The sequence below is a fragment of the Passer domesticus genome, chromosome 28, assembly GCF_036417665.1.
Source record: "Passer domesticus isolate bPasDom1 chromosome 28, bPasDom1.hap1, whole genome shotgun sequence".
Classification (NCBI taxonomy): Eukaryota; Metazoa; Chordata; class Aves; order Passeriformes; family Passeridae; genus Passer; species Passer domesticus.
In genome coordinates, this window is record NC_087501.1 from 2,729,713 (window position 1) to 2,757,062 (window position 27,350).

Here is a 27,350-nt window from a genome sequence, read left to right on the forward strand (position 1 = left end):
CAGTTCGGCGGCGGCGGGCGCTCGGCGGGACGCGGCGGGCGCGCAGCGGCAGCGGCGGCGTCGGGGCGGCCGCGCCTTCGGGAGCGCGTCCGGCAGCGCCTCCGGGAGCGCCTCCCGCCGCCTCCGCCGGCCGGGCCGCACCGGGGCTGCCATGGGGCGGCCGCTGTGAGCGCGGCGGCGGCGGGGCTGCGCCTCTCGCCCCGGCCGGGGCTCCCCTCCATTGTTCCCGGGAGCGGCGGCACCGCGCCGCCGCCGCCGCCCGCGGGGCTCCGGTGAGTAACGGCCGCCGCTCGGCGCGGGGGGGGCGGCACCGGCACCGCGGGCCGTCGCTTTGTGCTCCGCGGGGCTGGCCCGGGGGCTCGGTGGCGGCCGAACCCCCCCCAGGTGCGCCGCGTTGCCCCGAAGGGGCGGCGGTACCGGCGCCGGGGGGGCTCCGCCTGGAGGGACCTGGGGGTGTGCGGGGGTCGGGGGCCCCCGGGCCGTTCTCGGGGCGCAGCGGTTTGGGAAGGCGGCGGGTCCGACCCCGTCCATCGGCCGAACCGAGACTGGGGCCGCCCCCGCCGTCCCGAGCCCGGAACCCCTCCCGGCCGCGGGGCAGCCTGGCGGGAATCGGGGCTCGTTTTCCGAGCCGCTGCCTGGCCCCTCATTCCCAAAAAGTACCTGAGCGGGAGCCCTGCGGCTTCTAGAACAAAAATGGAGAAGGAGCTGGATTTGGTGGTTCAGTTTTGGGCTCCCGGGGCGGTCAGCGGGAGCGGAGGCGCTGGAATAACGCCGTCCCGGGGCTGCTGCCTCCCTTTGTGTGCCTCCCTTTGGGGCTCCGGGAGCCGCCGCATCCTCCCGGAGCCGCTGCTGAGGTGCGGGGAGCGCGGGGAGGCGGCGGCGACACCTGCGATGGCGGTGACCGCCGCGCCGCTGCGGTGCCGCCCGGAGGGATTGTTGCACAGGGATTTAGTTGTGGTTTTTGTGGGTTCTGCGGCCGGGAGACGTGGAGGTGGCTCTGGCCTCGGTCCGTGACGCCGAGGAGCTGCCCCGCCGCCCCCTCTGTGCCCGGGGTGCTGAGTTCCCTGCCCGGCAATGTTTAAACCCGAGAGCGGTTCAGTGAACAGCAGGTCGGGCTGGGCGCTGGCCAGGGGCAGGCTGGGGGGGCTGTGCGCAGGTGGAGGCGGTGGTTTGCTCGGCCGGGCTCTCGGGGTGCCCACCAGCTGGATGCCAGCACAGGGAGAGCCCCCCCGCGCTGCCCGGGCTCGCCGCAGGAGCGCGGGCCCTGCAGCCCCCTGCTCTGGCCAGCAGCCATCTTCCCCACTCAGGAGCACTTCCTCCCTTAATCCCTGTGCTGGCTGGCATGCACTGCTGCCTTTTCCTTGTGTTGCTCCGAGGGGATTAAAATAAATCGCCGCTGCCCCCGGCGGGGTGCAGGCACGAGTGGTGCCGGGCTGGAGGAGCCGGCGGGAGCCTCGTCTGGGCTGCTCTGCACACGAGGTGCCTGCCCTGGCTGTGCGGGAAGGGTCACTGCCAGAGGTGGGCTGGAGCTCCCTCTGTATTTACCCACCTAAAAACATAACCTGAGCCAGGGGCCCTATTGTTCCCTCCCCCAAGTCCTGGCTGCTGGAAGGGGCCACTGGCAGATGCTCATCCCACCCTGAAAATCCAACTTGCTGTCCCTTTGGGGATCTTCTGCTGGTGGGCATGATGGCAAATGTGTGTCCTTCCCCTCCTGACAGCTTTCCTTGGAGGAGTGCAGTGCAGTGAAAACCCCATCCAGCTCCCTCCCAAGCTGGGTCTCTGTCCCTGCCTGGGATGGCAGACTGATCGTGTCCCAGTGTCCCTGTCCTTAACCAGTCTCCTCAGGGCGACCAGCCCAGTATAGATTTTTTGGTGGTTGTTCTGTAGATCTGAGAATCAAGTCTTCAGGTAGGGAGGGATCCCTCAGTGTGAGGATGCTTCTAGAACTGCGATGGTTTTATGGAGAGCTGTAGGTGAGGCTGAGCCTTTCCCTGTCCCTCCTGCCCCGTGTCCCAGCACTGGATACCTGCCCACAGCTCAGTTCTGGAGGTGCCCCTGGTAGCCCTAAGTCCTGGCAGCCAGCTGGGAAGGGTTAACATACTCTTTATGCTGCACAGTTGGATATTTATTTTTCCAAGCATGTGTCTGCTTTAAGCATTACACTTTTTCCCTACAGTTCCATGTGCAGTTGTGTTTGCTTTTTATTTCAGCAAATACTTGGTTCTTGACCCGAGCCACAGGTTGGGGCACGGAGCAATGGGCAAGGGAAAGGCTTCGCTCCTGCCGCCCACAGATTGTGCCTTTGGCATGTCCTTCTTCCCCAAGGACAGCTGGAGGGCTGCTTCTGTTGTGCCTCAGAGGGAAAGGAGTCTCTTTTCATGTGCTTTGGAGCTGGGGGGTGTTTGTGCCAGGCAGGGTGGGCTGCTGGCAGTCACCACCTCCTCCTGAGGGACAGGGCCTGTGCCTGGTTGGGCACAGCCTGCCACCTCAGGCTCCTGATGCTGTGCAGACCCAGGAGTCGAGCTCAGGCTCTTCTCCCTGTTGGATTTGGCCTGTCCCTGTTCTTCTCCTGCCCGCTGTCCTACCCGCTGGCTGCTGGTGCCAAGGCAGCCCGGACATTCTGACGTGGTGAATGCCTGGGGCATCTGTGCCCCAGCAGGGAGGCAGAGGAAGGGAACCAGAGCCCCCAGCCCCAGCGAGCCCATGGCAGCAGCCAGCCCCTCACATCCAGCACCCAGGGATCAGAGTGGGGCTGCCCTGCAGATGTCACAGCATTGCAGGGCTCCAGCCCTGGCTGGGCACCCTGCTCCAGCACCAGCTCCTGTGTTGGGCACCTCAGATGCATTCCAGGCACCTCAGACGCATTCCAGAGATGGACAGGACAGGAAGGGGCTTCCCCACTCGGAGCCACTCAGCTCAGAACCATGAGGTGCATCTGCTGTGCAAGTGGGAAGGTCCTGTCTGTGCCACGTCCCTGGGACAGCTCAGCCCCGTGACTCAGGGCTGTGGGAGATGCAAGGAGTGAAAGTGCAGCCCTCAGGGTCCCTGAGGATGGTGGGGAACAGGTTGCACAAGGCTCCTCGTGCACACACTGCTGTGCAAAGGCAGTGTGAGAACATCTTTCCTGGCACACAGGGAGTGTGTGCCCCTGGAGGGTGCATGGATGGGCACAGGGTTGTCCATCACCACTCCGAAATAGCTCCGTGGGTGTAATGGCTGGTTGTAATTGCAGTTTTGGAGGCAGGTCTCCGAGGGGCACTTAGCCCTGGCTCCTCTCTAGCTGCTTCTGTTTTTAGTTGTTTGAATCCACCCCGGAGCAGTAAATTGCAGTGTGCTGGGGCCACGGGGAGTGGGGATGGTGCCCAGCGCCTGGCAGGAGCAGAGACCCACCCTGCCCAAGCTGCCATCCTCCAGAGCAAATGGTTTCCTGTTGGGATTTATATAAAAGCTGTACAAACACGGAAAAGAGCCATGCTGTTGTTTGCACAGGTAGGAGCACTCTCCCCACTTCCTTGCCTCCTTCCCGTGTGGACACCAAGGAGTCATGAGGGCAGGTGTCTTGGGGTTCCCCAGCCTCCCCTTTTCCCTTGGGAAGGAGGAAGAGGTCTGTGCTGCCTCTTCAGCATCTCTGAGCACTGAGATTCCCTCAGTGCAGCTGAACCTGTCCAGGAGGAGCAGGCAGGATTCATCCCAGTCCTGCTGCCCTCCAGCAAAGCTGTGGCTGCTGCACCCTCCCTCACTGCCCTGGGAAGCTGACCATCCCTGTGTGTTCTTGCTGGATCCTGGCACCCTTCCTTCTGTTCCTCCCTTCCTCCTTCCCAGTGACCCTCTGAGCCACGGGACAGCTCTGTGCTGCCGAGCCATCCCTACGCCATGGAAATATCCTGCTGTCAAGCCCCTGAATCAGCTGGAAGGCACCCGCTCCGAGGTGTATCTGGAGAAGGGCTCTGCTGTGTGCGAGCCAGCACTGACTCATTTTTCAGGAACTGGAGGCACTGGGCTCTCCTCCATCCCTCCATCCCTCCCCTCGGCGCGGGGCCGGCTCGGGAGGCCCACGCAGACGCTCCGCATTAGGGCATGTTCCGGGGAGCATGTGCTGTCGATAAACAAAGCCACTGAGAGACAGAAAATAATTTCCAGAAATACCAAAGACTTTTTTTTTTCCCACCCCCCTCAAAGAATTCTGCCTCCCCTTTCCAAACCCTGATAAATCCCGAACATTCAATAACTATTTCCAAGCACTACCCAGTGCCTGGGAGCGCTGGTGTTGGAGATAACACCAGTGTTTGCCGGGTGCCCTTTTCCCTGCCCGACTCCTTGTGTCAATAGTTTGGGTCCCAAATATTCCTGTGCCAGCCAGAGCAGTTGGGCAGGAAGGAGGCAGCTGGAGACCTCACAACTACACCCCAGCTGGGCTTCCTTTGGGTGCAGAGGATCTAAGCCCTTTGGGGCTCGTGGCTGCTCAGCCCATCCCTGGTGAAAAACCAGGGCACAGGGAGCACAGGGTCTCACACTGGAGCAGGAGAGGCCGGAGCTCCGTGGACCGAGTGCGTGGGGAGGATGAGTAGCAGTTTATTACTCACTACGATCATTACTCACTGTTTTTAGCAGTGTGTACATCAGCCTGACGCCTTTCGGCGAAGGGAAGCGCCTGTTCCCGCGGCAGGTCGGGGACAGCGCAGCACGCGGCGTGGGGGACAGCAGCCCGGTGAGCTTGGGATGCTGGGCAGGGGCTGAGGGGCCTGGAGGCACAGCTGTACCCCGGGAGGTGCCTCAGGAAGGGTTTGTGGGATGGTGTTGTCCACGTCCTGGTCGCTGTCCCAGCGCTCCCGCTGCCAGCGGCGCCCTGGCCGGGGCCGCGCGCGTTGTGCAATGGCTGGGCAGGATCTCCTCGGCAGAGCCCGGCGGGACCATCAGCCGTGGCCAGCGTCGGGACCGAGTCCCAGGCTGCTGCCGAGGTGCAGATGTGGCGCGGGGGTGGAGCACAGGGGCTCGTTCCCATCCGCACGGCTCGGAGCAGTTGGCCGGGGGCGGCTGGGTTCGGGCTCCGGCGTCCCCCTGGAACGTGTCTTGGAAGAGCTCCATGCTCCTGGCATGGAGAGAAGGAGGGATGGTGAGAGGGAAGGAGGAATGAAGGCCATGCAGGGCACGCCCTCGCAGCACCCTGAGGCACGGTCAGGCTCTGCTGGGCTGCCCTGTGTCAGAACCCAGCTCTGGAGCTGCCCTGCACGGAGCAGTCCCCTGGAAAAGGATGGGGACCTGAGGGGATGGGTGGGCTGGAGAGCCCAGCGTGAGAGCTGGCAGGGACGAGAGCGAGTTGCAGAGCTGGCCCTGGATGCCGGGGGATTTCTCCCCACACAGCCACTTCAAAAACAGCTGTTGGTGGAAGGAGATGGGCTGCAGCTGGCTGACCCTCTGGCTCCAGGAAGGCCTCTCCAAGGGGGTGCCTGCTGTGTGCCCTATGGATCCTATAGGGAACGGCGGGGGCTGGAGTTTGCAGTGAGAGCTGCTGTGCTAGGGGTGGCACAGACAACATGAGACTCTGCTCTGGATAAGGGATTTCCCTCAGTGAAGCCATTGGTTAGCAACACCTGACAAAGTGCAGGAAGAGGAGAGCAGGAATCTCCCTTTCTTTAACTGGTGTTAATGTTTCTCTCACCAAATCTTTCTGCATTCGGTTCTGCTTCGCCAGCGGTTTCTCTCTTGACACATCAGCGCTTTTACACAGGGAAACATAACCCTGCCAGTCAGTGCCAGCTCGTGTCAGGCCGCTGAGGGGGTCTGTGGAGACATGCCACCGAAGTTTGGGGACACCCCTTGACCCAGGGACGTCCTGCTGTCCGGGCTGGATGCGGGACAAACATCGCCTGTGATGGCAGCTGGATGGTGGGATGTGGGGGAGCTGGCTCTTCCTGACTCTGCTTTCCTCCTTCACAGCTTGTAGGGGCTGCCAGCCCTGCGGAGACCCCCCTGTGCCCGCCCGGGGCCCCCATGGAGTGGCAGTTGCGGGGCCCAGTCGCCGAGCAGTAGCCGCAGCAGTGGGATGTGGACCTGGCGGTGCCTCTTCCTTTGGGCTGTGCTGGTCGCAGCCGCGCTCTCCGCTGCCCGGCCGGCCCCCACCCTGCCCGAGCAAGGTAAGAGCATGGCCTGTGCCCCCACTCCTTTGTCCTTTGTGCTCCTCCTGGGCCACACGAGCTGCTCTTCCCTGCAGCAGAGACAGAGGCTGGCGTGTGCTCCAGCTGTGGGGCCACCAGCACGTCCCCAGTGCCACCTGTGGTGTCACCCGGCTGCCTTGGGAGTTGGTGCCTCTGGGGACATGGCACGTGTTGTTCCCAGAGTGGTTTGTGTGGGCACAAAAGTGGGTGTGTGGCTCCAGCAGTGCCTGGGGACATTTTGCCTGGGGACATTTTGCTTGGGGACATTTTGCCTGGAGAAAAATTGCGGCAAACCCTGACGCCTTGGTTTGGAGGAGAGTGGGGATGTGTCCCCTGCTGGGGTCACTCTGTGTGATCACACTGTCACCCCTGTGATGATCTGTAGCCTGGGGTGTGTGTGAGGCTGCTCCCACCCTGCTGGCCCCACTGGGGTGACCCTGGGCTCATAGTGGGGTGAAGGTTTGGGCGCAGGGTGCTGGTTCAGCTTTTGCCAGCTGGCAGTGCTGGGGATGAGTGCACCCTGCAGAAACCCTCGGGATGCTCCGGTGCTGCTCCCAGCTGGGAGTGCCCAAGGCGGGGGCTCAAAGCTGGGGCTGGCTCGTGTGATTTGTGCAGTCCAAATCTCTGCTCCGTGGGGCTGGGGAGTGCAGTCCCTCACCAGGACATCCCCTCCCTTGTTATCGCTGCTGTCCCCCGGGAGCAGGGCTGGTGGCAGTGGCCCGGGGCGTGCTCCTGGCTCAGCTCTGCAGTGTGGGGGCACCCCAAGGCGCAGGGATGGGCCAAGTGGGTCGGCTGGCCCTGGGCAGAGCCGGCCCTGGCAGAGAGCCCCGCGCCGGCGCCTCGGAGCCTTGGCCCTCGGCGAGGCAGAGAATAACCAGAGCCGGCAGCGGCACTTCGACTCGCTCCTTTTGGTTCTAATTACCCAAGAATGTCTGGTCTGTGGGCACTGCTCTGCTTTTTAAGACTCGCTCCCCCTTCCCCCTTCCTCCCAGCAGAGCCCTGAGAGGCAGATTGCCGGTGTGGCCAGCATGGGCACGGCGCTGTGAGGTGCCCTGGGGTCCCCTCGGGCTCGGGGTGGGAGCTGGCAGCCACCAAGTGACCCCTCTGCAGCTGCACCAGCCCCCGGGGGACATGCCAGGGTGATGCCCTTGGCTGCTCCTCTGACTGGAGCAGCAGGTACCCTGGTGACAGGTCACACCCTGTGAGGTGACACCCCAGGAGACACCCTGAGCCACGCGTGGTCCCCGGGGAGCTGCAGCTCCGGGCAGAGCTTCACTCACAGCGACCATTGCTGAGATTTTTCCACTGGCGTGCCTGCTCCCCGCATCTGTAAACAATGCGGTTGACAGTGGTAAACATGTTTTTCTCGGGAGGTTGCTCTTCCTGGAAGAGGTTTCCTGGCAGTGTTTGGGGTAAGGATGGCTCTGTGCTGCCAGGAGAGCACCACCTGCAGCCCCAACCCCGGCTGTGGTGCTGAGGAAAGAGTTGGGGTGTTCAGGCTGAGGGGAGCTGATGAATTTCAAAATTCACAGGTGAATTTTGGGGTGCACGAGGAGCCCTGCAGCTCCCGGAGGGTTTGGGAGCCGCGTCAGGCGGTGGCAGTGGAGGAGGAGAGGTTGGAGAGGAGGGAGCTGGTTCCTCGCCAGCCTCATGCCAGGGCTAACAATAACCTCTGGAAACGTTTCCCGACACGGTTCTCACCAGGGCGGCCCAATTAGTGCCACAGCAGGAGCCCGGCTGGGGCAGGATCCGTCCCTTGGCTCCAGAGCCGACTGGTGGGAACAAAATGTTCCCAGCAGGACATGTGGGATGGGAAGAGCCAGTGCTGGGCCAGGACCTGCAGCCAGGGCTGAGCCACCAGCATCTCTCGGGGGCAGGCTCCGACCCAGCCCCAGGGGTTTTGGGGTCCCCAGGGGTGTGGATGGGGTTCAGCTGCCGTGCTGAGGGCCATGGTGGCCTGGGGGGCAAGGTCTCTGTGTTCCCCCATGGCTCAGGAGCATCCCCCATCACCCCGGGGGCAGCAGCACCATGCTCAGTCCCTCGGTGGTGGAGGCAGCAGCTTTCCCGGACTTTGTTCTGCATGTTTATGGGGTTTCAGTTTACTCCCGGTTCTGAGGCAGCTAAGCTCCCTTCTCAGGGAGGAGTAATCCCCCGCGGCCGGCCAGCGGCCTGGCCTCACGTGGAGGGGGGTTCAGCTCTGGCCCCCCTCTCCCTGTGGTGTGGGAGGGAGTTTGGGAGCTCTGCTCGTCAGGGGCTCCCTCCCAGTACCAAAAAAACCCGGAGCAAATAAAACATTAACAGGCATTTACTGCATTTTATAGTTACCTAAATTTGGAGGTGGTGAAAAAACCCTGGTTAAGGGGAAAAGCCAAGAAATTTCCATGCGCAGCCTCTGTCCCTCCCTCGCACAAAGCCGCTCTTTGTCTCCAGGTTAAATAGAAACCTGCAGAAAATTGCCAAGGTTTTTTTTTCCCCCCTCTCTCCTTGTCTGCCATTGTCCCAGCCGCTGCTCAGGCATCTCCTCGTAGGGGGGCTGCCCTGGCCCTGCAGATTGTCCTGGGGCAGGGGGGTCCTGCCTTGGGCAGCTGGTTTTGGGACACCCCGCACCCCAAACTGCCCCAGTGCAGCAGATACTCCCCAGGTGGGTGTGTTTGCACCCCAAAGCACACAGGGGTGGGCTGCAGCCCGCTCCCCATGGGGCTGGGGGCTGCCCCATTTCCCAGGCTGCTGGCTGCCCAGCTGGCCACAGGCTTAACCCCCCCCCGGCCATCTGCAGGGCCAGCAGGGGCTCTGGCTCCCGGGGCTTTGTTGTCCCCAGCTCGTCCAGGGGGTCTTGCTCTGGACCCTGCAGGAGCCAACACTCGGGGCAGGCAATGTGCTCAGTTTGGGGGAGCCCACGAGGGTTTTTGTCTTGTCCCCACTGCTGACCCTGACCCTCGGCTGTGTCCCCCTCCCCATTTCCCTGTGCCCAGTCCCTCCTTGTTCTTGCAGCTCTAGGTGTGTCCCCCCAGTGCCTCGGGGAGCCCAGGGGATCCCATTTGGAGTGGCTGACTCCTTGCTGGAGCCCCGCAAGCAGCCCAGCGATTCCCTGCCAAGCCTGCAGCCTCCTGCTCTTCTGCTGTTGATGGCAGCAGCCCAGGAGTGTTCCCGGAGCTCGGGGGGCCCAGCAGCACCCCCAGACCCCTCTGCTCAGCTGCCCGGTGCCGGCTGTGTCCCCCAGGGCATCGCCACCGTCCCCTCCCAGCCTGCCGGGCCGGCATTGTTCCCTCCTCCCGCCTTTCCACTCGGATGCTGTCACTCCAGCCCTTAATTGAGGAGCAAAAAAAAACCAAAAAAAAAAGAAATAAGAGTTGTGCTCTGCCAGAGCCTGGGCTGTGGAGCTGCCCCGGGGGGAGCAGGAGGGTCCCCGAGTGGGGAGCCCCCCATGTGTGCAGGAGGGAGGTGGGCACAGGAACGGGCACTGGCTTCCAGCAGTGAGCCAGGATGGGCAAAGCCAGCCAAAATCTGCGGGTTGGGGTCACTCTTGTGACCCCCGTGTGTCCCATGGCCGGGGGGAGCCGATGGAGAGGGGTCTGTGCCCCGAGCTGCTGCCTCCAGTGCTGTGAGCAGGGCCGGGGGGAAGGGGTGGGTTTATCCTGGCAGCTTTTTAAACTCCCAACGCGCCTGTTAATTAAGTGCTGCTTCATTTGCGGTGCAGGCTGGGAGAGCGGGAGAGCCTGGAGCGGGACATAAATCCCTTCTCCCTGCGGAGGGAGCAGCCGGGCTGGCTCGGGCAGGAGGAGCTGGGGGTGCCCTGAGTGCCTTGTGATGCTCATCTGCTGGCATCGCCCCGCTGGGGGTGCCCTGAGTGCCTTGTGATGCTCATCTGCTGGCATCGCCCCGCTGCAGCCTTTCCCTGCGTGCAGGAACACGCACGGATGCTGCAGCTCGGGCCGTGCCCCCCGGCACAGCCCGGCCTGGGGGGGCACGGCGGGGCCAGGAGCTGTTCAAATCAAAAAGAAGCCAATCCCCACGTCGCGGTGAGCGCTTCCTGTTGGGATTAGTGGGGCTGCCGGGCATGTGTGTGCTTTTTCTTCAGGAAATACCTTCGGAAAGCCCCGCTGGGGTCTCCAGGGCAACCGGCGCCTGCGGCTCCGCGCCCCCCGCCCGCATTGTCCCCGCGCCGCTTTGTTGGCCCCTTTATTGCCATCGCCACCATCGGCACGGCCTGTGGCTTTCTGTGCTTGCAGGGTGCAGCCCGGGCTCCCCGCGGTGTGTGCCCAGCCTGGGGGGCACGGTGAGCCCTGCTGCAGGGCTGCCCCGTGTCCCCGTCCCTGCTGTCCTCGTCCCTGCTGTCCCTGTCCCCGTCCCTGCTGTCCCCGAGGAGCTGGTGACAGTTGTATGCACTTGGTGACACTCTCCATCTGGCCCCTGGACTCAGTTCCATTTCAAAGCTGGAATAAAGTAATAAACCCACACGAGCTGCCCCCGCCACGGCGCCGTGCAGCTTCTGGGGGTGCTCACGGAGGCACCGTGGGCTGGAGCTGCCCCTTGGGGCTCCCCTGTCCCCTGGGATGGACAGGGCTGCTGTTCCTGTGCTCTGCTCCCTGTTTGCTCAAAGGGGCTGTGACCAGCCCCGCTGCTCCCAGCTGAGGTGAGGACTCCACTGACTGACCTTTGTGCAGTGCTGGGAGCAGCCAGAGCCTCGGGGAGGAGAGCCAGGTGTTGGTCTGGCTGAGGAACCTCTGGAGAGGTGCCCCTGAGGGCCTGGCTTGTGCCCATGGCTCTGCTGTGGGGGTCTGCCGTGGGGCTGTGCTTTAAGGTACAGGAAAGCAGAGGGGGACGTGAGACAGGGAGGTAGCAGGCTAATGAGACCAGCAATCATTAACCAAAGTGGAGGCCACACCAGTGCCACGGCTCACACCAGCAGCTCCCAGTGCCCCCGGTGCCATCTGTGCCATGCCAGTCCCTCTGAGAGGCTGAGCAAGCCTGGCCATGCTCATTAGCCTGTGAATTCCTGCTCAGGCCATTCCCACCAGGCCACGTTTTCCACCTTATCCCAAGTGCCAGAGGAGTGCCATGGGTGACCAAGGGCAGCCCCACGTGCCCTCTGCTCCCCTCTCTGCCCATCACCTCGGCACCTCCATGCCCCAGTCGTGCTGCTGGTGCAAACCAGCCCCTGGCTCAGTGGGGCTGGAAGCTTTGAGAGGGGATCTGGCCCCACGCCCAAGGGTCTGAAGGAGCAGTGGCACTTCCACGGCGTTCCCAAGGACCTGTGGCCATTGGGAAGGGACACTCCTGAACCTGGAATGCTGCCTCCTCAAGCCCTGGCATCAGGCTGGGGTGTCCTGAGCCTTCCCCTGCTCCAAAGGCCTTTTCCATCCCCAGGACACCTCCTGACAGTGCTCAGGTGTGGGGTGCTGGTGGAGCTCCAGGCTGGGAGCTGTGACCACCCCAGTTTCCCTGCAGGGTTATTCTGTTCCATAGGGAAGTTTGCTGATGCTTGGGAGGGGGCAGAGCTGGGAGCCAGATAAGAGCAGCTATGGCTGCAGCACTGGACTCGTGCTGGTTTGGGGTTTGTGGCTGTTTGTTGCCCACTGGCCTTGCTCTGTGTGAGGAGGGCAGGAGGATGGGATGTTGCCCAGCCCCGGGGGTTCAGGGGGACAGGATGGGATGTCACTGCTGCTTTGAGAGCCTTTGGAGATGCCTGTGACTGATCGCTTGGAACACAAACCAGAGCTGTGAGAAGTGCCCGTCCTGTGGGAGAAAACCAGGGGAAAACAGGATTGCAAAGCAAGACCCTTCCCCACCACCAAAGGAGCTCCCATCAGTCTTCTCCTTCCACTTAAAATGTTTTGGAACGTCTCACGGATGAACTGGAGCCCTGGCGCTGGTATTACAGCAACTGGGGAAAGGGAATTCTGCTGTTTTCCTTCAAGTGCTGAGCAAAAGAAAGAGGAGAAACTCTGGAGCTGCTCATGAATGTTTTTCCCATGAAGCTTCTCATCAGTCCAAGGCAAAGAGAAGTGGCCAGAAAGTGAAGTGCAGGTCACGGTGCGGTGAATCAGTTCTGGAGGGCTGAGGTTTCATTTTTGGCTGTACAGAGTGGCTGTGGGGAGCAGGGAGGAGTGAGGCCTCGCTGCTGGTCCTGGCCCTGTGCTGCCTGCATGCCCTGGCTCCTCTGTGGGGCATTTTGTGCCAGCAGAGACCCTGTGCCACCCTGCACTGGCTCAGGGCGAGCTGCTCGGTGCTGCTCAGGGCACATGGGCAGGGAGCAGAGGTTGTTCTTTCTGGCTCTTTGGGTGCTCAGAAATCCTGGGGTGCTCAGCCCTCGAGCTGCAGATCAGCTGAAGCTTGAACATCTCCTGGCTGGTTCTGCTGCGTGGATTGGGATTTTCCAGCCCCTGAGAGGAGCATCTGCAGCAGTGCCCTGTGCCCCTTCGTGCTGCTCCCACAGCATCCCAATGGCATCCAGCTGGCCAGGAACAACCAGACACACATCAGGGAGGAGGCAGAGGTCAAGGGGTGCCTGCCTGAAGAGTTGGGCTCTGGAGCTGTGCCCACCAACCTGTAGTGCTCAGTCTAGATGATCACACTGCATCCACTCACATCATCACAGGGAGCCTCTGCAGAGCTGCAGCTGCCTGGACCTTTCTGTGGGCTGTGGAATTTGAAGAAATTTGATTTGAAACGCAGCATCTTCCCCAAGGCTGGCACCAGGAGAGCTGCACCACCCACCGTGGAGGGCAGGACTCGAGGACAGAGCCCAGCCACTTCAGGGCTGGCAGAGATGGGATTGTGTCACAGCAGGATGGAGAGGAAGGATCTTTGTGCTGCTCACACCAGCGTCGCCTCGGGGAGCTCAGCTCCCCTGCCCGGATGCTGCGGATGGGAACGCCGTGGCCTGCCTGGCCAGAGCTCCCTGGGCTCACCTGTCCCCCCTGCTCCCTGCCTGCTGTCCTGCCCTTTCACCCCTGCCGTGCCCTGCTCTAACCAGGGTGGGGGTCCTGGTGGCATGGGGACCCTGGCGTGCTTTGCTGGCTGCCCGCTTGTGGTGGTAGGGATCCCCAGAGCCCTGCGAGGTGGCAGAGCCATGCAGGGATTGGGGTGCTTCTGGCACAGGCTGGATCCTGCCATGCAGCAGCACTGAGGTGTCACTGGTGCCTGTTTCTCCCTGTTGGGAATCCCCTGCCCTGTCATGCTCATTAAGAGCTGAAAAGGGCACCCAGCGAGGAAATGGGGTTGACAAGGAATTCATCTTTCCTTTTTTCCAGGACAGCTCTGGTCCAGCTTGCTGTGGGGCTGCCTGGGCTCCAGGCAGGTGCTGCTGCAGAGGGAAGCACTCGGTGCTGCTTGGGGAGCTCGCAGCCTCTGCTCTGCTCTGCTGCTGCTGTGGGCTCTGTCCCCTGGGTGCTGGGGACCCTGGTGCTACAGTGGGAGCATCCCAGCAGTGGGAACATCCCAGCAGTGGGAATGTCCCAGCAGTGGGAATATCCCAGGAGTGGGAATGTTCCAGCAATGGGAACATCCCAGCAGTGGGACTGTCCCAGCAGTGGGAACATCCCAGCAGCAGAATGTCCCAGCAGTGGGAGCATCCCAGCAGTGGGAACATCCCAGCAGTGGGAACATCCCAGCAGTGGGAACATCCCAGCAGTGGGAGCATCCCAGAAATGGGAGCATCCTAGCAGTGGGAATATCCCAGCAGTGGGAACATCCCAGCAGTGGGAATATCCCAGCAGTGGGAACATCCCAGCAGTGGGAGCATCCCAGAAATGGGAGCATCCTAGCAGTGGGAATATCCCAGCAGTGGGAACATCCCAACAGCAGAATATCCCAGCAATGGGAATATCCCAGCAGTGGGAATGTCCCAGCACTGGGAGCATCCTAGCAGTGGGAATGTCCCAGCAGTGGGAATGTCCCAGCAGTGGGAATGTCCCAGCAGTGGGAATGTTCCAGCAGTGGGAATGTCCCAGCAGTGGGAATGTCCCAGCAGTGGGAACATCCCAGCAGTGGGAACATCCCAGCAGTGCATGTCGCCTCATTAACCAGGCAGCAGCAGCAGCAGCAGCATGATTTTTCTTTGGTCTCTATTCCTTTTCTCCTTTTATTTTTCTCTTCCTCCCTCCCCTAACTCCTCCAGCTGTGCCCAAAGCAAAAATCGAAGTGGAGTCGTACTCGGCCCACCCCGGCGAGCTCCTCCAGCTGCGCTGCCGGCTGCGGGATGACGTGCAGAGCATCAACTGGGTGCGCAACGGCGCCCAGCTGGCCGAGAACAACCGCACGCGCATCACCGGCGACGAGGTGGAGCTCAGGGACGTGGTGCCCCAGGACTCGGGGCTCTATGCCTGCATGACCAACAGCCCCTCGGGGAGCGAGACCACCTACTTCTCCGTCAACGTCTCAGGTTTGTAGCAGCAAGCGGGGCAGCCGCGGGGCCGGGCTGTGAAGCGAGGAGCAGGCTGCCTGTGCTCACCTCTGCACACCTCTGCACACCCCTGCAGAACCCTGCAGGCCCCTGCACACACCTGGTCATGCACAGTGAGTTCAGGGCTGACCTGCACCTTGCAGGTGCCCAGAAGAGTTTCCAGTGCGGTGCTGCGGCTTTTGTGGGCGCTCAGCGCAGGGAGAAGCAGGCAGAAATCATCTCGTTTTTATCTGAGGGGTGGGGGGCTGCAGGGCTGCCCCAAAAGGGGCATGTGCTGGGTGGGAGCTGTGGTTTGCAGTGGTGTGGATGGAGTGTGAGGCTGGAGAGGGAGGAATGCTCGAATGTCTGTGCTCACAGGTCTTGGCTGCCACCCCAGGGGTGTTGGTGGCACCAGATGTGGAATGAGGAGCTCTGGTGTCACCTCTGACAGCAAATCTCTTCACAGTGGCTGCAGGCACTGGAATGGTGGGCTGCCAGCCCTGGCTGTGCTGGGGATTGTGTGGAATATTTCCCTGGATCCCCACGTTCCTGCCAGGCACCAGCAGCACCCTGCCCTCCCACCTCACCGGGCACAGCCCCCCGCACCCACCCACCGTGCTCCAGCCCCGCCAGCCACAAAGCTCCCCTCACACACAGGTACTCAGCAGGGCCCTTGCCTCTCTTGCAGACGCCCTCCCCTCTGCAGAGGATGATGATGATGAAGATGATTCCTCGTCGGAGGAGAAGGAGGCGGATAACACCAAGCCGAACCGTACGTGCCAGCTGGGCTTGCCCTGTGGCCGGGCAGGGGGAGGCTGGGCACACACAGGCATCACCCAGGGGCTGGGCAAGCAGCCCAGGGCACGTGGCAGTGGCGAGGGCACAGTGGGGAGAGGTGGAGCAGCTGGGTCAGAGCAGGGCTGTGGCAGCACGGCTGCAGTGGGGTCACTGCTGTGCATCCACCCCACAGGGAAGGGGCTGCTGTGTCTCGTGGGTAATGCCCCATGTCCCAGAGCTCCCCTGCCTGCTTTAGCTGGCCTTGGCTGCTGGCATCTCTCCTGATTCCTGTCTGGGCATCCTTGGGTTGCTCTGGGAGCAGGAGGCTGCTGGGTCTGGCCGTGCTGAGCCCTCCCTCTGCTCCCCAGAGGCCATCGCTCCCTACTGGACCTATCCCGAGAAGATGGAGAAGAAGCTCCACGCTGTCCCCGCTGCCAAAACAGTGAAATTCAAATGTCCATCGAGCGGGACACCCAACCCCACCCTGCGCTGGCTGAAGAACGGCAAAGAATTCAAGCCTGACCACCGCATCGGGGGGTACAAGGTGAGGCTGGGGCACTGGGGGACAGCCCCCAGCTCTGTGCATGCAGGGCGGGGGGCTCCTGGGGAGGGGCAGCACTGGGACAGGGCTCTGCGGCTGGAGAGGCACCGAGCCCCCATGCACGTCACCCCAGCAGGGCAGATGGGCCCCTGTGACATTGCTGCTTGGGAGTGACCTGCTTCTGGGTCATGTTTGTACCAGCTCAGCCCTGGGGGAGGGGGCTTGTGCCGAGGAGCCAGCTCCTCCTAATCCCCCCGCCGAGGACAGGGGCCCGGGCAAGGAGGGGGGTCTGGGCATCCCTGGGGCTGGAGGAGCCCCTCCGTGCCTGGCAGTGCTTGGTGGGGGTGCTCCAGGCCGTGTTTGGGGCCCACGTTGGCTCCCTGAGCTGGGGAGGAGCTGGGTGCTGCTTCCCCAGCACCCACAGCAGAGCCAGGCTGCAGGTGGCACCTGGGTGGGGTGGCAGCTTGGCTTTCCCCTTCTCACAGCTCCAGACCAGCATCCCCGAGTTCCGTTTCTCCCCAGGGGAGGGGATGAGCAGCAGGCAGGCAGGAAGGCAGCACTGTCCCCATTTTGCCATCTCTCTGTTTTTGGAGGCTGTCTGGGGCTCAGAGCCCTGTGGGAGCATCTTAGCAGGAGCCCTGGGGGCTGTGGGGCCACCACCACCACTGAGGCACATGCCACAAGCGTGGCCCTGCATGCCAGGGCTCCTGCCAGGAGCCTGGGGCAGCAGCAGGAGTGCAGCCAGGTCACAGCTGCCAGCTCTGTGCTGTGTGTCCTGGAGGGACACAGGCTCCCCCAGGACATGGCTCATGGGTGGGGAGGACAGGGGCTGTGACAGCACAGTGGCCCAGCTAGCCAGCAGGGCTGAAATGCAGGACTGTGGAAATAGCCAGTCTCCAGCTGGGCTCGAGGAGGGTTTGCCATGAGGAGGCACAGCTGGAGCTGGCAGTGACAGGGCTGGCTTTTGCAGAGGGCCCTGGGCACTGCTCTTCCAGCAGAGCCACTGAGACTCTCCCAGAGGAGATGCAGTGGGTCCAAAGAGTGCCCTGGGTGCAGGACACCAGGCTGCAGCTGCCCACTGGCCAGGGCCAGCCAGGGAGGCAGCTCTTGCAGGAGGAGCAATGCTGGTCTGGTCCCTGCACATGCAGGGGCCACCAGGGAGGGGTGTCCCCCCACACCAGGCAGGCCCATGGTGCTTGGCCAACATCTGCTGCTCAGCACAGAGCCACTCCATGGCTCCTGTCCCTCCTGGGACAGCTGGGAGCAATTACAGCCCCTCTGCAGGGAAGAGAAAGGTGACCTCAAAGGGAGATTTATGTCCTGCCCGTGCCAGGGGTTGGAGCAGCTCTGAGATGAGCAGGGCCTGGGGCTCGTGGGGGCTGTACATAACTGGCTCTGTGCTCCCCCTGCCCCCAGGTCCGCCAGGCAACCTGGAGCATCATCATGGACTCGGTGGTGCCATCTGATAAGGGCAACTACACCTGCATCGTGGAGAACAAGTACGGCAGCATCAACCACACCTACCAGCTGGATGTCGTGGGTGAGTGCAGGGGCTGGGGCTCACCCCACACCCTCCTCCCCCTCAGCCTTCCCAGGCAGCAGGGGCTGCTGCAGCCTGTGGGGATGGGTGGGTTGGGGCTTGTCCACCATCCCTGTGGCCATCTCCCACCCCCCAGCCTCCTGCCCTGGTGTGCACCTCTGCAGCACAGCAGGCAGAGAGAGTTTCGCCCCACCCTGGTCTGGGAGTTTTTAATTGTGGTGAAAATAATTTCATAGGCCGGACAGAAAGTTTTTCTAATCGCCTTATTAGCCATAATTCCCAGCTGGGAAGGCTGGTCTGAGCAGTTCCACATGTGGAGCTGCTCTAAATGCCAGTAAATGAACCATTAAAAATGTGATTTAATTTGATTACACTGAGCAAACTGAAGGGAACAGTCAGCGAGGTGAACAAAGGGGTTTGTTAATGCTGACTCACCACGGTGGCAGCCACTTTGTTAACAGCCAGGACCCTCCATAGGTTTGTCTGACCTCTGACCCTGCCCAATAGGTGCTGATGTCCCTCTCCCCACAGCGGGGTTTCACTGCCCCCCATCCTGCATGCTGTCACCCCACTGCAGGCAGGCTCTGGGGATGGGGACACCAATGCTATGCTGGTTGCACTGGTGCCCACCTCAGGGTGCACCCCAGATGGGCACCTGTTGTAAGGTGCCCCATGCCCTGGTCCCGCAGAGCGCTCCCCGCACCGGCCCATCCTGCAGGCAGGGCTGCCTGCCAACAAGACAGTGGCCCTGGGCAGCAACGTGGAGTTTGTCTGCAAGGTCTACAGCGACCCTCAGCCCCACATCCAGTGGCTGAAGCACATTGAGGTCAACGGCAGCAAGATCGGCCCCGACAACCTGCCCTACGTGCAGATCCTGAAGGTAAAGCCACGCTCTGGGTGCTCCCAGCCACAGCCCAGCTTCCCTGGGCCTGGAGCAGGAGCAGGGCAGCCACAAGAGTCCCCTGGGGCTGGGCACCACTGGCCTGGGGGAGCTGGAGCCCAGAGCCATCACCAGGCTGGTGGGCAGGGAGGGCTGTGTGTGCCAGCTGTGTGCTGGCTCTGCAGTGCCCTGAGGGCACCCACACGGGGCTGGGTGGGCTGTCCAGGAAATGAACACAGCGCTGGGGCTGGGAGCTGAGCCCTGGATCACCCCAGGGAGAGCAGCTCCCTCTGCACCCACTCAGCTGGCCACATCCCTCCTGTGGCAGGAGCTCAGACTGGGTTTTGAGGATCCCTTCCAGCCCGTTCTGTGACTCCACGCAGCCATCCCAGCTGGGAAGCAGCGGGAGCAGAGTTACACCCCCATCCCTGCCTGCTCCTTCCTCCTGTGACCCCCCCGTGGGCGTGGGGGGAGCAGCCCCCGCGCTGGCAGAGCGGGTGCCAGCCCTCAGGGCGCTGTGGTTCCCGAGCCCATCCGTGTGACTGCGTGTTGTTGGTCTGTTCCAGCACTCGGGGATTAATAGCTCTGATGCGGAGGTGCTGACCCTGTATAATGTGACAGAGGCGGAGAGCGGGGAGTATGTTTGTAAGGTTTCCAATTATATTGGCGAGGCCAACCAGTCTGCGTGGCTCACAGTCACCAGGCCCCTGGCCACAGGTAACCCGAAGAATGCCTGGCGGTGGAAGACAAAACTCTGGGCTCTCTTGTTTCTGCTGTTTCTGGTGCAACAACCATGGAAAAATACCCGGCAGGGCGCTGTGCTCTGTGTGTGTGTGTGTCCCTGCTGTGTCCTGCTGTCTGTCCTGTGTGCTGCCCTCCCCACCACGCAGACACCAGAGCAGCCCAGGTAGCTGCCACCAGTGAACCTGGGTGTCTGAGGGTGCTGCCATCAGGAGAGTCCAGGCACGGTGCTGCATGCCCTGTGTGTGCTGCCCTCCTGCTGTCAGAACCCAGGACATCCCTCTGGGTGCCCTGGATGGCTTGTGCCCCTGCTGGGGGCTTGGAGATCCTGGCAGGAAGCCAAAGACTCTTGGGATTTCCATCTTAACCCATGGAGCAAATTACCAACCTTGTATGAAGAATTACAAGTCACAAAAGTTTAAGAAGCATAATAGTAGTTGTCTCAGGGTGAAAAGTTGAATTTTGGGATTTTTAGAATGAGGGTTTGGAGTCCCAAGATGGAGGAATTTGGGCATTCCCTGTCCTCCTTCCTTCTTTCTAGCCTCCATCTTCTTGGTGATGGTGGCGTTTTTAGATTGGTTTAGAGTAGAAGTAGACAGTCTAACATAGGTGATAGGTATTGGGAAATAATTGTAAATAAAGTACACGTAGTTTTTAATATAAAGAGATAGCACTGCCTCAGGGCAGTCTTGACAGACCTGCAGAGCAGACCTCTGCAGGTCTGAGAGAAAATATTTTAGATAATAGATAATAAATAACCTTGTGAACACGAGCTGAAGAACCCAACGCTTTCTTCAGCCACCAGGCTGGGAAAAAGTGACTCTGAGGTCAACCCAAAGATCCTGCCACCACCCTCTCGTGTCTGTCCTGTCCCTGTCAGTGAGCCAGCCAGCTGTGCCCGGGTGATTTCTCCATGAGCCCATCGGCAGCATGCTCGGATGGGCAGGACACTCCGTTTGGTGGAGGGTTTAACAGCGTCCCCCTCGCTCCGCCGGGATGAGCGCTCATCCCCAGGGTCTCTCTGGCAGGTCTGCAGTGGTCTCTGTCTGCTCCCCGGGGGTCTGGCAAATGAGACTGGGCTCTCCCTCCTCTCTGGCCTCCTCCCAGAAGATCTCATGTCGTTTGCTTCTCCGTTTTTTTGCTTCCATTTTTCCTTCCAGACGGCTGGCGTTAACACGACAGACAAAGAAATGGAAGTCCTTCACTTAAGGAATGTCTCATTTGAGGATGCTGGGGAGTATACATGTTTGGCGGGTAATTCTATTGGGATCTCCCATCACTCTGCATGGTTGACAGTTCTCGAAGGTATATACTCCTTTTCCTTTCCTCCCTCCTTTCCAAAGTATGCATTGTGGTCCGGGAGAGAGCACTTCCCAGCCCTTGTCCCCTGGGTCAGCGTGGGTGCTGCAGGGCTGCCCTGCAGCTGGAGCAGATGGGGCAGTGCCCCCCAGCTCTGTGCCCCCCTCCACCCCTGCTGGGGTCTGCCCCTGCTCTCTCCCTGGCCCAGGCAATGCATACCTGGAGAACTTAACCAGGGCAGGACAGTCCCACAGCCCCAGGCCAGGCCAGGCCAGGCCAGCACTGCCTGTTCAGAGGGACATGGGGGGGTTTTGGGGTGCTGGCAGTGCTGCCCTTGCCTGCCAGGGCCTGGCCTTGCCCTGTGGTGTGGGGCTGTGTGTGCTTGCCCTGTGGGGATGGCTGCCCCGTCCCCATTGATGCTGCTCTCGGTATCAATGCACGGACCAAAGCCTGATAACAGCTGTGGGAAAGCTTTTGGGGTGCTGTGTGCTCGCTGCTTGCCAGCCAAAACTTTCCCAGTTATCAGCCACTGCTTTGTCAGCCGGGTGTGCTCAGAGGTGGGGCAGGAATCTTCAGCTCCCTCTTACAGCTCTCTCTGAGGCTCTGCTCTTTGGGGGTGTCAGGCTGGGGGTGCACAGGGTGCAGTGGCAGCCCCATCCTGCTGGATTCACCAAGCTGGTCATGGCTCCAACACCCCCTCAGCCACCAAGGCAGGGGCTGTGGGTCCCTTCTCCCACCAGCCCAGGCTCCCACAGCCGGTCACTGCCACTGGAGTGCTGCTGGCTGCTCTGCTCCCAGCTTTCCCAGTCATTACCAGTAATTCCTGGACTCCCAGAGCCCCAGACACCCCATTCCATCGTGCAGGGGTGACCCCACATCCTGAGGGATGAGCTCCCAGGGGTGGGCAGAGCACAGCAGCTGGGACACAGACAGGGACAGCAGCTGTCCCCAGAGGTGCCTGTGGGGCCACATCCCTGTGGGGTGACTCAGGCCCTGTCCCCCCACTTCATGCCTGTCCCAGTTGATCCAGTTCCACTTGCTTGGCCGTGGGGATGATGAGCTGGGGGCTGCTTGCACGCCTTCCCTGCAAGGGTGGGGGGGCAGCCCCCAGTCCCTGCTGCACCGAGGTCCCCACTGAGCTTGGGGACGAGCCAGGGGCTCCCCAGTGCCACTGCCTGGGGCCTGGCAGGTGCTAACAAACCCCCTGTTCACGCCGAGCCAGCTATTGAAGACACCCCAGCCATGATGACGTCTCCCTTCTACCTGGAGATCATCATCTACTGCATCGGAGCCTTCCTCATCTCCTGCATGGTGGTGACCATCATCATCTACAAGCTGAAGAGCACCACCAAGAAGACAGACTTCAACAGCCAGCTGGCCGTGCACAAGCTGGCCAAGAGCATCCCCCTGCGCAGACAGGTAACAGAAAGTAGAGAGGGGGTTTGTTTGCACCTACTGCCTCTGCTGGAGCCCAGCCTTTCCCAGGGGATGTGGGGGAGGAATGGGAAGAGCCGGGACCATCTCACCCTGCTGCATGTGCCACCTGTGCCCACCTGAGGCACGGGATGGGGACTGTCCAGGCTGTGCCTCTGATGCAGCACAGTCAGCAGGGTGGGGGGTGTGGTTGTGTTTTGAGGGTCCCAGGGTGAGGGAAGAGATGAGAATCTTGATTCCATGTTTCAAAAGGCTGATTTATTATATTATTATATTATATTATATGAAAATGCTATATTAAAACTATACTAAAAAGAATAGAGAGAAAGGATCTGTCAGAAAGCTTGAAAGGTAAAGAATGGAATAAAATGGATAACAAAAGCTCGTGACTCTCAGAGAGTCCACACAGCTAGACCATGATTAGTCATTAAAACATCTCACATGGAGCAATCAAAGATTCCACAACAACAGATAGTTATTGTTTACATTTCTTTCCTGAGGCTCCTCAGCTTCTCAGGAGAAAATCCTAGCAAAAGGATTTTTCATAAAATATCATAACGACAGGGGGGCTGCACAGCTCCCCCTCGTCCCTCCCTGACGGAGAACCAGGAGGATTTACAACAGTTTAAGGTTTGAGCAGAGCGTGGGACACCCTGAGGGGACGGGAGAGCTCCCAGGCTGTGCATTTTGGGCTACAGCGTGACGGAGATTGATTAAAAGTTCCGCGGAGGGCAGCAGCACCGCGGGGCAGGGCGGGCACGGAGGCTCCCATCACCATCTCCCCCCCGGGGGCAGCCAGGCGCGGGCTGGGCACGGCGTGAAGGTAACCCACGGCCCCCCTGCAGGTGTCGGCCGACTCCAGCTCCTCCATGAACTCGGGCGTGATGCTGGTGCGGCCCTCGCGCCTCTCCTCCAGCGGCACCCCCATGCTGGCCGGCGTCTCCGAGTACGAGCTGCCCGAGGACCCGCGCTGGGAGCTGCCCCGGGACAGGTGAGCCCAGCCCCGGCAGCTGCTGCTGGGACCTGCCTGCTGCCCTGCTGCATCGGGGTGTTCTCCCTGCAGGCTGATCCTGGGCAAGCCTCTGGGAGAAGGGTGCTTCGGGCAGGTGGTGCTGGCGGAAGCCATCGGCCTGGACAAGGACAAGCCCAACCGCGTGACCAAGGTGGCGGTGAAGATGCTCAAGTGTAAGTGGCAGCAAGAAGGGTGCTGCTCCTGGCATGATGCCACAGCCCTGGCTGGGGTCTGCGGTGTGCAGCCCGGCCTGGCACCCCCTGAGTGCTGCCTTCCCCACTTTAGCCGACGCCACGGAGAAGGACTTGTCTGACCTCATCTCCGAGATGGAGATGATGAAGATGATTGGCAAGCACAAGAACATCATCAACCTGCTGGGAGCCTGCACGCAGGATGGTGAGGGTGCACGAGTGGGGAGGAGGGGTCCCCTGGGACAGCACCCTGCTCCACGTTGCAGCCTCTCATGCCACCTTCCCCTCAGGACCCCTCTATGTGATTGTGGAATATGCCAGCAAGGGCAACCTCCGGGAGTACCTGCAGGCACGGCGGCCCCCGGGCATGGAGTACTGCTACAACCCCACCCGAGTGCCCGAGGAGCAGCTCTCCTTCAAGGACCTGGTCTCCTGTGCCTACCAGGTGGCACGGGGCATGGAGTACCTGGCCTCCAAGAAGGTGAGGAGCTCCCAGGAGGCTGTGGTGGGGTGGGGAGCCTGGGGCACGCACCCTTCCCTCCCTGCCTGTCCCGTCGTGGTGCTGAGAGCCCCGTGCTCGGGCAGTGCATCCACAGGGACCTGGCAGCCAGGAATGTGCTGGTGACAGAGGACAACGTGATGAAGATTGCTGACTTTGGGCTGGCCCGTGACATCCACCACATCGATTACTACAAGAAGACAACAAATGTGAGTGGTGTGCCAGGGGTTCTGCGGGGTGGGGAGGCTCCTGTCTGTGCTGGGAATGCCACTGCAGGCATGCAGGGCTCACCCCTGCCCCAGCTTCCCTCACAGCCACGGAGCCACTGTGGGTTTTGTGTCCCAGGGTCGCCTGCCAGTGAAGTGGATGGCCCCCGAGGCTCTCTTTGACAGAATCTACACCCACCAGAGTGACGTGTGAGTAGGGACTGCTGGGGAGCTGCATGGATGGGATTGGCTTTGATTTAATGAAATTACAATTGGTGTCAGCCAACCAAATGTTTTGAATCCAAATTGTGTTTGGTGCTGGGACTCATTTATCCTGCAAAGTGAATCGAAGCTGTGGGTGGTTGTTCCTCCCAGCAAACCAGCCTCTCACCGTACCCAAACTGGGGCCCAGCAGGGTGTCAGCACCCCGGTGCCCCAGCATCTGCCCTGTGTTCCCAGGTGGTCCTTCGGGGTGCTGCTCTGGGAGATTTTCACGCTGGGTGGGTCACCCTACCCCGGTGTGCCTGTTGAGGAGCTCTTCAAGCTGCTGAAGGAAGGTCACAGGATGGACAAGCCCAGCAACTGCACCAACGAGCTGTGAGTGCGGTGCTGGGATGGGGAAAGAGGGGTTTGGAGTCTCTGAGTGCCACTGCTGGGTGCAGAAGGCGGGCTGGGGCATGGAGGGTGGCAGGCAGATGTTTGGAGTTACAGTGGCAGCAGTTCCCATCCCTGGAGAACCAGGTGTGCAGTAAATCAGCATCTTTGGACAGGAGGGAACCCCAGGGTGACCCCAGCACAGGGAGCAGCCCAGACAGTGTCCGTGTGTCCATGCTCCTCCCTTGGTCCTGAGGGCAGGTGGGAGGGTTTCCCTTCCTGGCACACGGGGGATCACCCTCAGCCCCTGGAGTAGCATCTCACTGGCCGTGGGTCCAGCCTGGGCACAGGGACACTGGGCACACACTCCTGGTGCTTCTCTGCTCCCGTGGGCGGGGGTCCCAGCCGCCTGCCCCTGGCTGAGCCCTGCCTGGCCCTGCCCTGGCAGGTACATGATGATGCGGGATTGCTGGCACGCCGTCCCCTCCCAGAGACCCACCTTCAAGCAGCTGGTGGAAGACCTGGACAGGATCGTGGCCATGACCTCCAACCAGGTAGGAGAGTTGGCACGCGGGTGTGGCACTCCCTGGGGGCTGCCCAGCCCCGTCCTGAGCCCGTGGCTGGGGTTTTGTCCCTCTCAGGAGTACCTGGACCTGTCCATGCCTCTGGATCAGTATTCCCCCGGCTTCCCGGACACGCGCAGCTCCACCTGCTCCTCAGGAGAGGACTCTGTGTTCTCCCACGACCCGCTCCCGGACGAGCCGTGCCTTCCCAAGCTGCCCCCTCAGCACAGCAATGGTGGACTGAAGCGACACTGAGGGTGGCACTGCCATGCTGTGCCGTGCCACGCCGTGCCCGTGGACGCTGCCTGCGCAGCCTGGTTGTGCTGAGCTGTTTGCAGAAAGGGTTCAGAGACATCCGTAGCATCTCACCCAACCAAAACCACCCACCTCCTGCCAGCTTCTCCTGCCGCTCGTGTCAGCTCTCCACAGCCCAAAGGGTTTCCATGGCCTTTCCTCCTTTCGTTTTTAAGCCTCTTTTCCCTCAGTTCTGTGAGTCTTCCCACCTGGCTGAGCTGAAATCCTCTCCCGTGGGCAATGCATGGCCAAAGAGCCAGCCGGGCATCCTGGGGTGGCACATGCTGGTCGGGCACAGGGAGCCAGGCTGGTCTGCCACCCGGAGAGCCTGGTGAGCCAGGAACAGCACCTGGCTCATTTTGGCTGCACGAGGAGGGAGCCTTGGCACTCTGGGAGCTTTGGCGTGCCAGGAACCTCTCTGGTGTGCCGGGAGCCTCACTGGTGTGCCAGGAGTCTCACTGGTGTGCCCAGAGCCTCACTGGTGTGCCACAAGCCTCACTGGTGTGCTGGGAACCTCACTGGTGTGCCACAAGCCTCACTGGTGTGCCAGGATTCTCACTGGTGTGCCAGGAGCCTCGTGGTGTGCTGGGAACCTTGTGGTGTGCCCAGAGCCTCACTGGTGTGCCCGGAGCCTCACTGGTGTGCCAGGAGCCTCAGCGTGCCAAGAGCCTCGTGGTGTGGGGCTCCCTCTGTGCCCAGGATGCCCCCAGGCCACAGGAGCAGCACTCTGGGCTTTGCTGAGCCAGGCCCAGCACAGCCAGGGCAGGAGCCCTGCACTGCTCAGAGGTGACTGAACCCACCTGTGCTAAACCCAGAGTCCCGTGTACATAACGAAAAATATGTATAAATATGAATATATATTTACATGTCTTTTTAAAAAGGGTTGTTACCAGAGATATACCAGTTTGGTAGGAAGGTACTAGTGGCTGGTAGATATCAGTTGCTATATAAAAAAAAAAAAAAGTCATATATTTTGCTATTTTTGCTGTTTTTATTTTTTTAAATTATGTTCTAAACCTATTTCAGTTTAGGTCCCTCGATAAGAATTGCTGCTGCTGCTTCAGTTTTATATGGGGTTGTATTAAACAATAATAATAACGTGTCGATGCCTTTTGGGAACCCGTTGTCATTACGTGCCTGGCCTTGCCCTGGCCCCGTGTCCCCCCACAGGGCTCCAGCGGGGCTGGGGCCACCCAGTGCCCGTGGCACCGCTTTGGGGGTGCCCTGGGCAGGGAGGGAAGGGGCTGCCACCCCTGCCCGGCCGTGGGAGTGGTGCCAGGGGGCTCCAGCCCCGCTCGGTGCCAGCCCCGCTCCCCGGGCAGCGCCTGCCAGTGCCTTACCAGGGGGGCAACCTCACCCCAGCTCTGCCCGCCCGTGCTCCCCAGGCTGTGCCGTGCCCCAGCTCTGGACAGACAGACGGACAGGGCGCTCGCTGGCTGGGGCAGGAGCCACCTGAACCCCCCCCCCTCCCCTCCAATCCCTGCCGCCGGTGTGGAGACGCTGGGAGCCAGGCCGCTGTTACTTGAAGAAGTTTATTTTGCCTTTGTATGGAGAAATATTATTTGTTGTAAACTCTTCTGTAATGAATCTGGAATTCTTGTAATTATTAAAGACTTCAACCGCCGCTTGGCCCGTCCCTGGGTGGGGGGTGATGGGGAGGGGGCTCTGGCTCACCCAGGCAGCACTTTGGGAAGATGACACTCAGGGGGCAGCCGGGATGGCATTTTTTGTGGATTTTGTGGGATTTTTGTGGGAATTCTGTTTTTCACGGCTCCAGCGCTTCCCATAAAAATGTTCCAGCGCCCTGCACCCCACGGGGCCTGGGCAGTGGTGTGGGAGGGGGCTGGCCGTGCATGGAGGGAGGGTGAGAGGGGCTGCCAGCCCCTCCAGAGCCATGAAATGGTTAAACCGAGGCAGCTGCAGCCTCACCGGCCTTTTTAAACGCATCTGCTTGTTGCTGCTTCCCGGTGTAAATTAAATCGATCAGCTGCACTCTGCCCGCCCCCTTTAAATTAAGTAGAGCTTTTAATCAAGTGATTTATGTTGAATTTGCGGCGCTGGATTAAACTGGCAGCCCGGGCGGGGGGCAGGGCTGGGGGGCTCCATAAATCACAGCTCTCTCCGGGCCCGGCTTGGTGTTTACATCATCCCAAAGTGCAGCTCTCACCGTCTCCTGCTCATTTCCTGGGGTTACCAGGAGGGCAATTAAATATGATAATAAGCAGAGCAGCTGCAGCA

General features: G+C 61.1%; 1 protein-coding gene across 4 annotated transcripts; it reads left to right on the forward strand.

Moving 5' to 3' along the window:
* On the forward strand, nt 1-26,736 carry FGFR1 (fibroblast growth factor receptor 1). 4 transcript variants are annotated; one of them, XM_064400372.1, is made up of 18 exons: nt 1-272; nt 5,941-6,137; nt 14,278-14,541; nt 15,230-15,313; nt 15,687-15,862; nt 17,276-17,399; nt 18,089-18,279; nt 20,181-20,325; nt 21,542-21,738; nt 22,599-22,744; nt 22,817-22,938; nt 23,051-23,161; nt 23,247-23,437; nt 23,542-23,664; nt 23,801-23,871; nt 24,121-24,258; nt 24,704-24,809; nt 24,897-26,736. In XM_064400372.1, the coding sequence occupies exons 2-18, from the start codon at nt 6,047-6,049 to the stop codon at nt 25,071-25,073; spliced, it is 2,457 nt and encodes an 818-aa protein (XP_064256442.1). In that variant the 5' UTR covers nt 1-272; nt 5,941-6,046; the 3' UTR covers nt 25,074-26,736. The 4 variants fall into 4 exon arrangements, with proteins under 4 accessions (XP_064256442.1, XP_064256444.1, XP_064256441.1 ...); XM_064400371.1 differs by having other exon boundaries at nt 2-272; nt 21,542-21,744; XM_064400374.1 differs by lacking the exon at nt 14,278-14,541.
* Nucleotides 26,737-27,350: the final 614 nt, after the last annotated feature.

Bases quoted from the DNA above. Each gene is read 5' to 3' on its own strand.
- FGFR1 (XM_064400371.1), top strand. From the start codon at position 6,047: ATGTGGACCTGGCGGTGCCTCTTCCTTTGGGCTGTGCTGGTCGCAGCC. The intron at 15,863-17,275 runs GTGAGGCTGGGG...CCCTGCCCCCAG, and splicing joins ACCGCATCGGGGGGTACAAG to GTCCGCCAGGCAACCTGGAG. The intron at 24,259-24,703 runs GTGAGTGCGGTG...CTGCCCTGGCAG, and splicing joins AGCAACTGCACCAACGAGCT to GTACATGATGATGCGGGATT.